At 39.9% G+C, this 16141-nt stretch overlaps 1 protein-coding gene across 13 annotated transcripts in view; it reads right to left on the bottom strand.

Moving 5' to 3' along the window:
• Positions 1 to 4849, bottom strand: part of SLC4A7 (solute carrier family 4 member 7) — a 98722-nt gene extending 93873 nt beyond the window's left edge. For 7 of the 13 annotated variants that reach the window (XM_019745267.2, XM_019745253.2, XM_019745257.2 and 4 more), the window contains exon 1: positions 4505 to 4700. In XM_019745267.2, coding sequence (XP_019600826.2) covers positions 4505 to 4564 — 60 coding nt within the window. In that variant the 5' untranslated portion in view covers positions 4565 to 4700. Of the gene's footprint in view, positions 1 to 3928; positions 4154 to 4504 lie in introns of all 13 variants that reach the window. The other 6 variants (XM_019745259.2, XM_074312736.1, XM_019745246.2 and 3 more) reach the window with 4 other exon arrangements.
• Between the last annotated feature and the right edge of the window lie 11292 nt (positions 4850 to 16141).

The raw sequence follows: 16141 nt of genomic DNA, 5'->3' as shown, positions 1-16141 counted from the left end.
AGGAATTTTTGACTGCAGAGGTTGGCATGCCTTTCCCCTGTATTGTTGAAGCTCAACTGTATATGTTTTGGCAAATTATGAGAAAAAAAGATTATAAGTATCATCTTTTCCCTTCTCAAGCTCTTGCTCTTTTGAGAAACCATTCCACATTCCTTTCTATAATAAAATAGCGTATAGGCATTTTGCTCTGTTAATCCATTTTCAAAGGTATATCTACTTCCCAAGTTTCTAATCAGAGATGATATATAACTCAACAGCTTCTCCAAATCAGGCAATCTGACAAAAAAAAAAGAAGAAGCAATACAGTCCTGGAATCCAGATAGAGAGGACAATTCTATACTGTCTGACATGTGAACAGAATGAGAACCAAATGACACCAGTCCACATAACATTCTCTACAAATGAAAAAGGATATTTAAAATAGTAAAGCATCTTTTCTATTTCATTATGAAATGTGAATTGTGCTTTACCAATGACTTGACTATCGTCAAAACAAAAAACTGCTTAAATGAACTTACTAAAATCCAAACTTTGGCTTAAGAAAAATCAAAATATTTAAAAATATTCTTTTTGGAGGAAATTCTTGAAAGTCTGCTTAAAATAGCCATGCTAGAACCTTTCTGTATTGGCTTATCAGCTTCAGATAAAAATGCTAATCTATGCCATAATCACATTATCTTCCTAGGCTGCACTGAAAAAGTATTTGGCCACTCTCACAGCATTCACTTAAAAATGTCCAGCCCATGGAAGCAGAGTCACTAATTTAGAAATCTAGCAATCCAGTCTGCTAGCTCTCTTCCCCGGGAAGACTATTAACAGCGGTATTTCCAAACACCGTAACAATATGCCAACCACAGACCTCTTCATGGTTTATTATCATTACAATTCAAATAATCCTAAATTTCCCCAGGTTGTAAAATTCAATGTGTACCACTAAACAAAATACACAGTATTGTCTGCTAAACAAAAGCAGAGGCAAGCTTCCTTATAAGCTAGAATGTTGGAATAGCTACCTGTTTTTTATAGGATCAAAAATTCTCTCTTCAAAAGGGGGGTGGGGGTTGACTAACTGAACTTTTAGATATCTAAACACTTTATTACTGATACACACTGCAAAACTGAAGATACAGTATGCATTAAAAGTAACAACTAGAAGAATCTATAATCAATAAGCTAAAACTATAGTAGTTAATCAAAAGCCACACTGACTAAGCTATAACAGTAACCCTATGAATCATATGTATGTTCCTTTACATAAATGGCCCATTTTGTCAGTTGCAGATCCTATCCACTTTAAGATCATATTTGTGGTAAAATTCAGTAAGGGAAGGAAAGAGGGAGAAAAACAACCCATTACAGGATGTTGACACGTGTTAACTACCAAGGTTTTAGACTGTATTGGTTAGCACACCACATACCACTAAAATAATATACCAGGTTCCTCCAACACCAGGTTACTTTGGCTTTCGATTTGAACCTACTCAAGTAACAGAAGTCTAGTGTAACAGAATACTCTAATTTTCATACCCTAAGCTCTCTTAGAAGAAAACCTGGGTACTTCCCAGTCTCAATTACCAAACAATTCTTCAATCCAACTCAATTGTTCTAGTTTCATTTGCACAAATAACAGATTTGCTGTCTCTCCCTTTATTACAACTCCAGGAATTGTGGCCCAGAGATACCAATTATAAAGCACAAAGGTAACAAAAATCCTGACATTATGCCTGGGGTACATATTATCTCTAGAGCTATCAATACCTAACCACAGATCCCCAAAGAGAATACTTACAGACCTAACAAAAAAACCTCCTACTTGCCAATGACCAGTGAACTCACACTGGGTTGTTAGTATCTTTAATCCTAATGACTACTTTTTTTCAGTCTTTTTAACAGACTTATGGAAATGTTTTAACTGGAGCTCACAGATCCAATTAGCAATAATGCAAATGTTATCTTTGTGTTCGCTACACACGCCAAAATAAACTCAGTGAGATGAGGATTCTGTGTACCTTGTTTGCCCATAACCTTGTGCCTGCCACCTGATACATAATACCCATAAAACGAATGAAAGTATATAGCAAAATTACGGAACAAACCCAAAATTTCAGTGGTAACAGAAATGTGTTAAATCATGTACTGCTTAAAAGAAAGAACATTTGCTAAAATTTGGAAACCTTCTTAACAGTGCTATTTATTTGTTGTAACAGGATTTTACCTTTCCAGAAAAACAATGACAGTTCAAATCTATTCTGAGGCCTACAGGGATGAGTTTTTGTAACAAAAGCAAACAAAAATTGCATTTTTGTAAAGATAAATAACTTTTCTCTCTATCTCAAAACCATGATCAATGAAAATTAGAGAATTTTAGGAGGAAAGAAACCTTTGAGTCTAATTATGAAACAGATGGGCTCCAATTTCAGAACAATATAAACTGCCACCAATTTATTCCAAAACTTTTGCATAATTACATATCTACGAATAGTGTTTTATGAATTGCATTCTACTTTTTTGGCTAAGCTAAGAAGTTGGCTGGAGTTAAAGAAGTTATCACTGATGAGTAGCATAATCTTCCATTTTTATGACTTTCATTTACCAGGGAAAAAATCAGTGAGGAAAGATTTAACTGTCACTGAAAATAGTCCTCTCTTCCCAGTTTTCAAGTTAGTATTCTCTACTGCTTTAACCAACAGTTTCCCTGTTCTCTCATCCTATTTTTTGACTGTATAACAGCTTATTGTATTTGAGTTTTATTTTTTATTTTTTTACTGATTTGTATGTTTACTGTAGCCAAGTCTTATTTTCCCAGATTTAGGAGGTGTACCCTTCCAAAGTGCTTCCCTGCCATGCCATGAATAACAGTGTTTGATAATTTCTGTGATTTGAAAGTAAGTACTATTAGAGGAGAGGTGGTTCTGTCTCGTGGAGTTCCACAGAATAGGTTCTAAGTGTTACTACAATGAATAAATGAATGATTTGAAAGGCAATGGCATTATTCTATGCTTCTTTGCTAGCTAAGTTGGCAATATCTGAGATATTGTTTCTGTCCAGCTTTACAAACACTTGGATGCTCTTTAGAGCTCTAAATTGAATATTTGCAAATAAATTTAAGAGCAAACAACACTATTTGACACACACAATTAGAGAAGGTGCTAAAAAACACACCCAGAACAGTTTATTCAAAGGGCTCACAATTACAGAAGATTCCTTAGGACGAGTTTCCAGTATTCCATTACTATTACTACGAATGATCTTCCCAAAAACCACTGCTAAATGACTTCACTGTCTGGAGACTCAGTTTTTCTCCATGTTTCAAGAATTTGTAAGTGAAAATACTGAACTAATTAATGACTACTTTCCAGGGCCTTAGAATCATCTTAAAAAAGATTGGGGGGGTTAGGAGTTGTTAAGGAAACCTCTACTAAACACACGTGAAAAGCAATTTTCCTGTTAGTTGTGAAACACTGGAAAATTTTCACTGCAACCTCCCTCTTTTGCTGGTCATAGAGTAAGAATTGGAAGTCGGAAAATTTATAACACCTCCATGCCCTTTGAGTCAGGAACTACGAAGGAAGAAGAGAATCACAACTGTGGGGGCACATGTAGTCTACATGAAAGCAGGAAGTCCGTTTCTTGAGCAGGGGCTGCCGGTCCAGCATCCCAAATGGGAACATCGGCCTTGTGAAAGCCCACCGCACTCCCGTCTAACCCTGAGGCCAAAGCCAGCCTCACCGGGAAACGCGATTTTACTAGGCTGATGGAAAGGAGCAGCAAGGAGGCTCCGGACACCTTCCTCTTTCTACTTGGCCTGCGGCAGGAGGATACTCGGGTTCTCGCCAAAAGAGGAGGAGGCGGGCCAGACAGAGTCAGCAGCGACTAGAAGCCTTGGCCTCGAAGGAACGCCGCTCGTCCACGCGGCCGAAGAACTCACCGAACAAAGCACAGCGCGGACCGGGTGGGGAGACAGGAAAGAAGGGGAAAGATTCACCCCAGCTCTTCACCACTGCCTGGAGCTAGAGACAGGTGGAGCCGTGTGCTTCTCTTTATAGGGAGAAGGAAGATGGGTTTTCGAGGGGCTTATCTGAACCCCAGCGCCAAGGCAACCGGAACTGAGACCCCGGCCGGGGAGAACGCCCAGCGATAAGGGGGGCGAGCGCTGCGGAGAGAAAGGAAGAGATGGTCGGGGTCACGGGCGGACGGGCGGGCCCTGCGGGGGTGCCGGCGTCTCGCCCCAGCTGTGCAGAGCATGAGGGTGGCGAGGATGCGCGTGGCGCGCTGCCCGCCGCCCCAACTCGGGCCTCCTCGGCGCCACGGCCGCCCGCCCCCTCGCACCCGCGCCCTGGGCAGCCACACAAAGGGGATGGCGAGGCGCGCCGGCCTCGGGGCGGTGAAAGGGCACCGGGTCCCGGACCAGGTAGCTGGACCGCGACGCCCGCCGCGCCCCCGCCTTTGTCTGCCTCGCTCCGCGCCCCCAGCCGTGGAGCCCGGCGGCTCGTGGCGCCCTCACCCTGCTCGTTACCCGGGTGAGTAGCGGTCTCATCTGCTCGCCGGCCCCATCTGCCTCCATGGCCAGCTGGCCAGCCCGCCGCGGCCGCTACGGTGCTGCCCTGCGCGATCTGCCTGCCGCCGCCGCCGCCGCCGCCGCCGAGGCACGAGCGCGCGAGGAGAAACGAACGTGTCCGTGCGCGAGATGCGCGCGCGTGGGGAGATCCGGGTGCGCGAGATGAGGGGCGTACGTGTCCGCGCACGAGCCGCGGGGCTGCCTCTCGCAGGACAGCGAGGCCACAGCTTGGAACGTGGAGTGGGAACTGAGCGAGCTCCCGGACGAGGCGGAGGAGGAGGAGGGAGTAACATAGGGGTCCGGGGGCGGGGCCGCAGGCCGTGACGGGCGCACAGCCCTGGCCCCACCCCGACACGCCCCCCGACACGCCTCCATGCTTCACGCCCTCTGCCAGTTTGGCACCGCCAGCCTCCGCAGAGCGCCCGCGGGGCCGGCCGCGAGGCCACCCGGAGGTGGGGCGGGAGAGAGGCGGGATGGGCATTGATCCCAGCCAATTGACGGCTCGCAGAATCGCTCACGAGCCCCACCCCCTGCCTCCACCGCCTCCTCTAGAGGCCCCGCCCCTCTTTGTAAAATCCTAACTGACTGAAACTGAATGTCTAACTCGTTTTTCCGGTCGGAGGTTCCCCTGAGGTTCGGAAGTGGGGTGGGGGTCACCACCGCCCCTAGCTTCTAACCAATATCTTTAAAGGCAAGAGGGAAGGAGGACGCCACCCTTTTCAAGGACGCTCATGGGACCCCAAAGGAACTAACTAACGGGTCTTCAGGACTCCTGCAATATTTTTTTCCCCTCAGGTTGGTAGGCATGAACCCCAACTCCCGGCCTGTGAAAGAGGGAGTACTACTATCCAGGTATCCTCGTGTGCTTGCCCCCTGACTGGGCGCCAACCAGGCTCACAGTCTCTTGAATCCACCCTCTAGGGCTCCTCTCACATACTCACAGCTCTACTGGGGATGATGATGGTACCTGCCACACATGGCCACTGAAGGATTAAGCGAATTTCTATCCATAAATGTGCCTAACACATAGCATTATTGTAACAAAGTTATCTTGTGTATTTAAAAAAGATAACAAAATAGTTGAGAAGAGCTAAATCAGGGCTATGGAAGGACCTGGTAGTACAGGGTCCTATTTATCTCCAACAGGATATTAGTAAAGCCTTTGTCAGAAATAGTTAAGACTGCTGGGTGACTCGTTCCTGGTTTGGGTCCTAGTCCCCTTTTGTTCTCAATTTCTCTGAGTTACTTCGAGACTGGCACACATTATTCTCTTATATTAATATAAGAGCAGATGTACTTCTGTTATAAAATAGCTACCATGTAAAGAGGCCTACAGTTAGAGACTGACATTTCGCAAACATGCTTCATCTCTAATCCTCACAACCCTACAAAATATGTTTTATTATCTCTGTTTTACAGATGAGGAAGCTGAAGCTCACGCAGATACACAGATAATTGGTTTTAGGTCTTAGTTACTGGAACTGCTCTATTGTACTATTCTAATGCCTCATTAAAGAGAGTTGACCAATAGGAAAAGGGAAGAAAAGGCCAACATCCTTTAGGACCTAAGAGCATTCTGGGTGACAGCTGAGGATGTGGCCAGAGTAGGAACAGGAACAAAGTAGGAGCCAAGACCTTTTGGTGCCAGAGTCGAAAGAGCTAAGTAGTCAATTTCAAGAAGGATTGAAAATATATGCTTGGGAGACCATGCTAGCAAATGAGTTTCTCTTAATTCATTTTGCAAAAGGAGAAAAATAAGCCCTTGGTTTATTTAGTCCACAGTTATTTTTTGAGTAACTTCTGTGTTGCCATGCACTTTTTCCACACTCCTCAAATCATTCCAGCTGCTAGAAAAATAATGCAAAAATCTGAATTATAGAATTTATTACTCTCAATTGCCCACTTAATTCAGGCTCAGCCAGAGTTCATCCTGAGGTGAATTGAAGGTTGTAGTGAGTAAAGAAGATAATGTGTTAATATTGCTTTCATGGAAATGGAGATGGCTATAAAATGTTCCAAGGTGCTGAAAGGCAAATTGTTCTCTTAAGTATTTTAAATATCCATCCAAAATGTAGCTGGGAAACATTTGCTAAACAAAGGAGAATGTGAACCTAAGTTCACTGACAGTGAACTTGTAGCACCTAAAATTGACATTTAGCTGTATCCCAAATTCAGGACACTTCCTGGGTTTCTGGAACACTAGGAAATACTAGCAGGGACTTGGATACAACCTCTTGGCAAGATCTTTATCCTGGAAGGCAATAATCTTCCCCCAGCAGTTCTTCATGAGTCAGGGCATATTTTGTAAAGACAAATAGCAGTTTCTTTGTCATTTTGAAAAGCCTGGAACCATCCTTAACCTTTAGCAGAGGATCCTTTGACAATTTCTTCATGGCCTTTTCTTAGTCAGAGCCAAAATTTAAATGTTCCCAATTATCTGATGCTATAACGAAAACTAAAATCCTTGGAATAGTGTTTACAAGAGCACCAGGCTGCCTCAATGAGTAAAAGACAAAAGGAAAAGGATTGAAAAAAGTGTCACCCTTTATTTCTGTAGACAAAGCCAACAGAAAAAATTTTTAAAAGAGAAAACAACAACAATAAGCAAACAAAAGACCTTGTCTCTGATTTCATAGAGTTCTGAGTGGAAGGCACTGATATATAAACAAATGCCAACAAAGCAATGTGTACAGCTCTAATACAGCTGCAGGAATCTCAGTGAAAGAGAATGGGGTAGTTTTTGCCAGAGGTGGGAGGCAATGGGGAGTTGCCACCCGTGGGAAAAGGATGTACATGAAAGTGTTTGAAAAAGCCACAGAGAAAGAGTGGATTTAAACTGAGTCATGAATGAAAATAGTATAATTTCATGAAATGCGAGGGGGGGATGGGACGAGGGGCATTATAGGCAGAGGTAATAGCAAGATCGATGGTATTGATGTGAAGAAGCAGGGTTGCCCAATGGTGACGTATTCTCCCCACCCCCTCTGGAGGCAAACTGCCTGGGGCTAATTGCCTTGCTGCTAGTTTTTGTGCCTTTAGGCAAATTACCTCCCCTTGCCAGACTCTTTTAAAGTGTAAATTGGGGATATTAGTGGTAGTCTCCTGATGGCTTTGCAAATAAAGATTAAAGGAGATTACCAAGCATACTACCTAACAGATAGCAAATACTCATTATATGTTTTATTTTTATCTGATTGAGACACCATGAGGTGGGACAAAGGTAGGCTCAAGCTCATAAAAAAGGAAGAGCCTTGTATACCAGGTTCCTGAGGCACTTATATTTCCATTAGAATGAAAACTCCTCAGGTGCAAGGACTATATATATCTGCCTTGTCACTGGGGACATTCTGGAGTTCCTAGTCTTGGTGGCCACTTAAAAAAATATAGAACGAATGAGTGAAAGCTAAGATAATTGAACTCTTTTCTACATTCTCGTACAATTGCAGACCCACCATCAGAGGGTATTAAGCAGGGAAGTGATGTGACTATATAATAGATTCAACTATGTGAAAGATAGAATGGAAAGGAGAAATGCCAAGAACAAGGAGATATTTCCAAACTGTGCTGCTCTATGTTGACTATGAAGCACTTGAAATGTGGCTAATTTTAATTGAGAGGTGCTGCAAGTTTAAAAGATTTGACACACACAGAGAGAATGTAATCTCGTTAATCTTACATAGATTACATGTTGAAATGATAAAATTTTGATATATTGGGTTAAATAAACATTATTAAAATGAATTTCACTTATTTCTTTTTACGTTTTTTTAATGTGGCTACTAAAAACTTTTAAATTACATATGTGGCTTACATTATATTTCCATTGGATGGCCCTGGGCTATGAAGCATGGACTAAGGTAATGATAGAGGAAATGGAAAACGTAAGTCAGATATAAGAGATAGTTTGGAAGTAAAATTAATAGAACATAGTGACTCCTTAGATATAGAAGCTGCAGAAAGAACAATGAAAGACGACCCCATGTCCATGGACAGGTTGAATTGGATGTCCTCAGGGCTATCCAGCTGGAGATTAAGAATAAACATATCTGGAACTGAAAGCTGAGCTCTGAGCTAGTGGTACATAGTCAAGAAATGTTTTTGTCTCTACTGAAGCAACAAAATCCCTAGGCCAGGATCCTCCCAGGGAGACATTGAGGGGCCATTATTACTCAAGGAGTCATCCAGAGAAGAGGGGAAAAAAAGGATATAGATCACTAAGATCAAGCTAAATATGACAGTGAGTCTATGTATACATATTCAGTTAATCTACAATGTAACAGTAACATCACCATCATTCCTCTGGGTACCTCTTCCTTGATAGGGACACTTCCCCTTAAAGACTTAAAAAGCATTTTAAGGGAAAGATTATTTGCAAATGACACATGTGATAAAAAGTTGTTATATAAAATATATAAAGAACTCTTAGAACTCTCAATAAGAAAAAAACAATTTAAAAAGGGGGTTGGCTGCCCGGTGGCTCAGGTGGTTGGAGCGCTGTGCTCCTAACACTGAGGTAGCGGGTTCCATTCCCACATGGGCCAGTGAGCTGTGCCCTCTACAGCTAAGATTGTGAACAACAACTCTCCCTGGAGCTGGGCTGCCATGAGCAGCTGGAGGTTGGTGTGAGCTGCCATGGGCTGCTGTGCGATGCCATGGGCTACCATGTGCTGCCGTGGGCTATCGCGTGCCGCCATGAGCAGCCAGTGGCCAGCATGAGCTTCTGTGAGTTGCCGAATGGCGACCAACAGCCTCAGCGGGTGGGGGCATGGGGGGGAGAGTGCAAGGTTCATAATACCAGCATGGGCCAGGGAGCTGTGTCCTACACAACTAGACTGAGAAACAATGGCTTGAACAGGAGTGGGGGGAAGGGAAGAAGAGAAAGGGGGGGGAAGTGGGTCAAAGACCAAAAAAGATATACAGGTGGGAGTTAAGCATATGAAAAAAATGTTCTGTATCACATGTCATCAAGGAAATGCAAATTAAAACAACAATGAGATACCACTACACACCTAATAGAATGGCCAATATCTGAAACACTGACACCACCAAATGCTGGTGAGTACGTGGAGCAACAGGAACGCTCATTCACTGCTGGTGGGAATGCAAGATGCCACAGCCACTTTAAAATACAGTTTGGCAGGTGCTTACAAAAAACATACTCTTACCATACAATCCAGCAATTACAGTCCTTGGTATTTCTCCAGAGGAGTTGAAAACTAGTGTCCACACACAAACCTGCACACATAGATATTTGTAGCAGCTTTATAATTGCCAAAACTTGGAAACAACCAAAACGTCCTTTAGTAGGTGATCAAATAAACTGCGATACATCCAGACAATGGAATATTATTCAGCACTAAAAAGAAATGAGCTATAAAGCCATGAAAAGACACTGACAAACCTTAAACGCATATTACTAAGTGAAAGAAGCCAATCTGAAAAGGCTATATAATGTGTAATTACAACTATTGACATTCCGGAAAAACAAAATTATGAACACAGTAAAAGATCAATGGTTGCCAGGAACTGGTGGGGGTAGGGGGACGAATAGGTGAGCACAAGGATTTTTAAGGACATTGAAAATACTCTGTGTGAAACCATAATGATGGATATATGTCATATATATTTGTCTAAACCCACAGTATACACAACACCAAGAGTAAACCATGTGTAAACTATGGATTTTGAGCGATTATGATGTGTCATTTTAGGTTCATCAATTGTAACACATGTACTCCTCTAGTGGGGGATGTTGGTAATGGGGGTGGCAATGCGTGCGTGTGGGCACTTCCTCCTCAATTTTGCTGTGAACCTAAAACTGGCTTCAAAAACTAAAGTCTTAATAATGAAGAAAGAAAAAAAAATCCTAAGGAATAAAGTTCAAGTTGGTGCTATAGGGGAAAAAAATAAAAGCATTTTAACCTGCTTTCCCTAATAAAAACCAGTGGGTAGAGTACATATATGTTCAGGTATGTTCTCTGAAATGTTTGTGATAGAAAAAACAAAACTGGCAATAATCACACTTAAGTAAAATACATTTTCTTATTATTCCAATAATATGTAACATCATCTTAACTTGCAGTACCAATTTAGGCAAAGTACTTTCTTTGGTTTAAGTTTCAAAGATAATTGTATCAGTCATTCCCCATTTCTGTTTGTACAGATACAATGTCATTAAATGTGATAAATTAATGGAGTGATGTTAGAGAAAGAAATAAAGTCCTACTTCTGAGTATTTACCCAAGAGAAATGAAACTATATTCACAGAAAAAATCCTATACACAAATATTTATAGTAACTTTCAATAATGGCTGAACTAGAAACAATGGTAATGTCCTTTAATGAGAAATATGAATAAGAGTCACAGTTATATCAGAGTGAATAGATAAACTGTGGTATATCCATATAATGGAATACCAGTTTACAACAAAAAGAAAAAAGCTACCAACAACAATACATACCAACAATATAGATGAATCCAAAAATGAATTTTGTTAAAGTGAAAGAAGCCAGCCTCAAAAGGTTACATTCTGTCTGATTCCAATTATATGACATTCTCGAGAAAAGCAAAAGAAACAGACAAGAAATCAATGGTTGCCAGGTTTTAGGGGTGGGTATTGGGTATTGAATACAAAGGCACATGAGGGAACTTTTGGGAGTGACGAAAGGGTTGTATTTCTTGATCATGATGGTAGTTACACAACTGTATGTATGCATTAGTCAAAACTCAGTACACTAGAAAGGATGAGTTTTATGTAACATGCATGTAAATAGTACCCCAACAAACAACATAAAACAGAAAAGAAACATATGTACTACATTATATACACACACATTTTACAATCTGGGATTCGTGGATTGTTTTTTCATCAACCTTATTTTACATATTTATGATTATACATTAGGTCTATATTGTGATTTAAAGAGTATATCACAGCATCCTTAATAGAATATTAATTTTAGAGCTTCAATTGATTCTTTTTTATTTATTTTGGCTTTTTATTAATACATACAAAACTATTTGTGTGTCTGTTTCTGAATTCTTTTATTTATATTATATATATATAATATATATATATATATATATATATATATATATATATCCATAAGGAACTACAATTATTGAAACAAAAGGCTAAGCACCATCATGGTCAAATAACACAGCAAGTTAGGAAGGGTCTTGCAACTGAATTCTAGACTGGCTAACACTCAGCTCGTTGTTTCTTTAACAATGCTGATTTTTTCTGAGTCAATTAAAAGTCATTGACTATGTAATTTGCTCAGGCATTGGCTGGAATTCTGTAATCTACTGTTGAGTAACAAGTGGCAAGTGAGTACAGAATAGTGTGCTTCGAGTTGTACCAGCAAAGTTATTTTAAAGATTGTTTTGACTTAGGCAGTGTTCTTTAAAAGTCAGAGTCCATCTCAGTCACACCTGCATACACCTGGGTGTGGTTTATGTTTTGGTTGCTCTCCAAAGACTGTTCCTCTTAGTACTTGGGATAACACTGAAAGATCCTTCTTGATCATTTTTTTTTTTCTTCTCTTCTCAGGACCACTCTTTACACATAGTTAAATTTTAACAAACACTCCTTTTATGAAAATGATCCCTTCCACCAGGTCCATGACTGAAACTACAATGTATTTTGAAAAAGAGCTCATCTGAACCAAATGGGGAAATCTAAAATCCCAACGTCCCATTTTGAGAAACACAAAAACATACTAGAATTTAGGGAGGTCGAGATGGAAGAAAACATTTCTTGCCATGGAATCAAAATTCCCAAAACAAAGTGTTACCATGCATGGATATTAAATAAGGACTTGGATTGGTGTGGGTCATCTTGGAACATTCATAATCATCCCATTTTGATTACGTAAGATAACATAAAACTGACAGGAAAAAGGAGACTTAGGTTCTGCATGACCTTGGACATGTCGGTTAATGCTGATGGACTTCCGTTTCCTAGTCTGTCAAATGAGGATAATTGAGGCAATAATCCCTTATCCTCAATTGCAAAATCCATAAATCTCTGAAAAACTAATGTTTTTTTAGAACACTTTTGGCTGCAAAAACCTAACCTAAACTGACATGAGGCTGTTTATTGTCTTTATCTCCTATTGTGACTATCCATACGAGTATGTCTAATTACCAAAATATGAATATATCTGATAACAAGATGTTGTCCTAGACCTTGCTGAGGGTGTTTCCTAGCATACGTAATATACGTTGTATCACTTCTCTAAATTCTGAAAAATTCTGAAATCTAAACTACCTGGCCCTAAGAGTTCACATAAAGGACTGCAGACTTGTTCTGTTTATGTAAAAGATGTTGCAAGGGCCAACTAAAGTAACAGATAAGAAAATACTTGACAAAATGGAGGCTGTACCTACTCTAACTATAGGCAGCCCTGGGGGATTCTACTTTCTAGACCTCCTTCGGTGTAGAGACTCTCTCCTCCTGTTCTAGAAGCAGCATTCAGCTTCTGTCTTCCAGCTTCTTTTCCTGTCCCACACCCATGCTCTCCCTTAAACATCTCTCTTAAAAACAGCTATCTGTGATTTGGGGTTCATTCCCATCCATGGTCAGTCTGCAAGGGGTCTCTTGTTCTGTAGCTTTGCTAAACTCAGCATAGTAATGAATTGCCAAAAGAGAGTGGAGAGAAATCAGATCAAGTGTAAATATAAGCACTTGGGATGCTTCCAAATGCTCTATATGCATCCTAGAGACCTGTAATCTTCAATGCTTGAAGCCAGAAGCCATGTATATGGTATAACATGTGCTTGTATGTGAAACAGTACATCTACTTTCTTTTCTCTCTCTTTGTCTCTCATACATACACACACACACACACACACACACACACACACACACACGAAACATAAGCCCTCGTCTATTCAAATAAATTATGGTTTCTTCCTCATACCAACTGATTCATTTGGTGGGAATAGCAAGTTCATCACATTTCACTGGCCCATGTGACAACTGCACTGAAATATAATAAGTGTGTCCCTGTAACTTAGAGTCAACTAGGACTGAGAAGTGGTAAGCTTTCCTTTTACTTGTTTTTCCTGGCTGAGGTCACTAAGACATTATGCACCATTGAAAGTTGAGAGTGGGGAGGAAAAGATGAAAAAGATATTTTACAAAATATGAAGCTACAAGCACCAGTATTTCATCTTTGCTTTAAAACAATTAACCAGAAAAAGCACTATGAATTTGGAATAGTTTCCATTTGAGGACTGAGAATATATCCCCTGCAAATGGAGTAAATACTAGCATTATTATCCATCAATGACTCACTGGCTGTGTTTCCCCTTTAAATGCCAACTAACAATACTGCTTACTTATGAGTAGAGATACAGACCATGGTTCCAGTCATAAGGTGCCCTTTGTATAGAAAGATGGCATGATTACTCACTATCAGTAACACGTGTTCTTTAAGACAGCAGTGCAATGGCAGGGATCCGTTGACATGGCTCTTTAAATGTCCAACCTATGATATTCACTTGTGAAAATATATTGTCAGAGTTAGGAATACAAGTCTAGGACCACAGAACAAAAGGAGGCTAATTGGTGCATCCATAAATCACATCTATTTCCTAGTGCTTATTGGTCCCAGTGGATCCCTCTAGTCAAGAATAATTTCTAGTCTCTCCCTCTAAAGATACTTTTCTGGGCCTAAATTGGTATAATCTTTCTGAAAAGCAATTTGACAACGTGTATTAACAATCTCAAAGAGGAACATGTCCTTTAACCCAGTAATTTTATGTCTAGGACTATCTTCTGTGTCATAGATATGGACATAGATTTATATACACAGGGATTTGTGCCAATGTTGTGTATAAAAGTGAAAAATGAAAACCCATCTAAAATTGAAGCATCAAAAAAATTACTAAATTAATGATTGCATATCCATATGATGGTATACAATGTACTCATCAAAAAGATATGCTAAATTTTAATGGAAAATGCTCATGGTGTCAAGTTTTATAAAAAGATCTGGATGAAAATTTGATAAGAGTATAATCCTTGTTACAATCTATCTATGAAAGAAATATATTTAAAATTAACAAACAAATGATTAGAAGGAAAAGGTGAAAATGTTAACAGTTGTTAGTGCTGGGTAATAGGATTACAGATAATTTTAACATTTTATTCTTTAGAGGTTGTTACAAATTTCTACAATGAATAAATTACTTTTATATTGAGGAAAAAAGCTGTAAACATTATTTTTAAGACAAAATAGACTAAAATACCAATGGAAAATTTTATGATGTTTTACAATAGTAATATTTCAAAGTTAAATACCACTTTAAAGAAGCCAAACACATTAAAAGTAACTAAAACTAAACAGTGTAATTACAACATAAGGCTCTTCATAACCTGTTAAGAGGTACCACTTCAAATCAAAAACAGAATGGATTAAACTAAAGCCTGCCATGAAGTCTGTTGAGTAAGCTGTGGGGGTCCAAAATGAGAGGAATGTTAAGTTGTTAAATATCTCAAGGCTTCTTTTCTAGATTAGAAAAAATATGTATACACACACACACACACACACACACACACACACACTTCTTTTTTTTTCTTTTTTTTTTAACAAAGAGAAAGAAACCTGCAGGAGTTTCTGAAGGTCTCATGTTTAGGAAACTAAACCCATTTGGTAGAGTGGCCCATTGCCTAGCAACAGAATGAAGGTTTCATAAAGGTGGCATTGAAGTCCATAGGTCATCAGCATCAGCAAACACAAATTTGAATTGAAAGTTTTCTGCCAATTATTATAACAAGTCTTCAAAGACCTGCCAAATAACCCTTCCTTGAAATGAACTCTTCTAAAATTACTGCCTGATTGGAAGCTAGAGTTTTTGTCTTTGTTTTAAATTCTGTTGGACCAGGGTTTCTTAAATTTGCTTGTTCGTAAGAATTGTCTGGGGTACTTTTGAAATATATGGATTTTGCTACAGATTATGATTCAGCAGACTTGGGATGGGGCCAAGGAATGCATAATTTTAACAAAGTCCCTAGATGATTCTTATGACCAGCAAGTTTGAAAAACATTATTATAAACTTTCATTTCCTTTCTAGCACTTCTTGCTAGTTCTAATTGTATGCTGTCCTTACCTGTTTGATGACTGGTTTAATGTCTGCCTCCACTACCTATCAGTTCTATGAGAACAGAGAGGGTGTTTATTTATTTTTGCACCTCCATGGACCAGTGTAGTATCTGGCATATATGATTAGAAGCTGAGTAAATATTTCTTGACTCAATCAATCAATGAATCAAAATTCCTTTTGCTGTATCTAACAAGGGCCCAATTTAAGTCTGGATCATCCAGAGTTCAATTATAAGAAAAAGCCCGCTTCTGGCAAACACACTTTGAATGGGGAATATGTTATACTCTGGCAGGGACCTTTTGCTATCTCAAGGAGGGTGTGCATACAAAACTGGAAGAGTATTGCAAAAGAGGGCATGCTAACTGCCAGGCACATTAAGACATCAAATTCTCAGAAAAAAACAAACATCCTGTCCATATCTACATATCTATCTAGATAATATCTATTACTTAGGCAAACATATTGCATG

Source organism: Rhinolophus sinicus, linkage group LG10, assembly GCF_036562045.2.
Source record: "Rhinolophus sinicus isolate RSC01 linkage group LG10, ASM3656204v1, whole genome shotgun sequence".
Taxonomy (NCBI): Eukaryota; Metazoa; Chordata; class Mammalia; order Chiroptera; family Rhinolophidae; genus Rhinolophus; species Rhinolophus sinicus.
The sequence above is the reverse complement of the archived record's forward strand: the minus strand, read 5'-3'. Positions and strand labels throughout refer to the sequence as shown.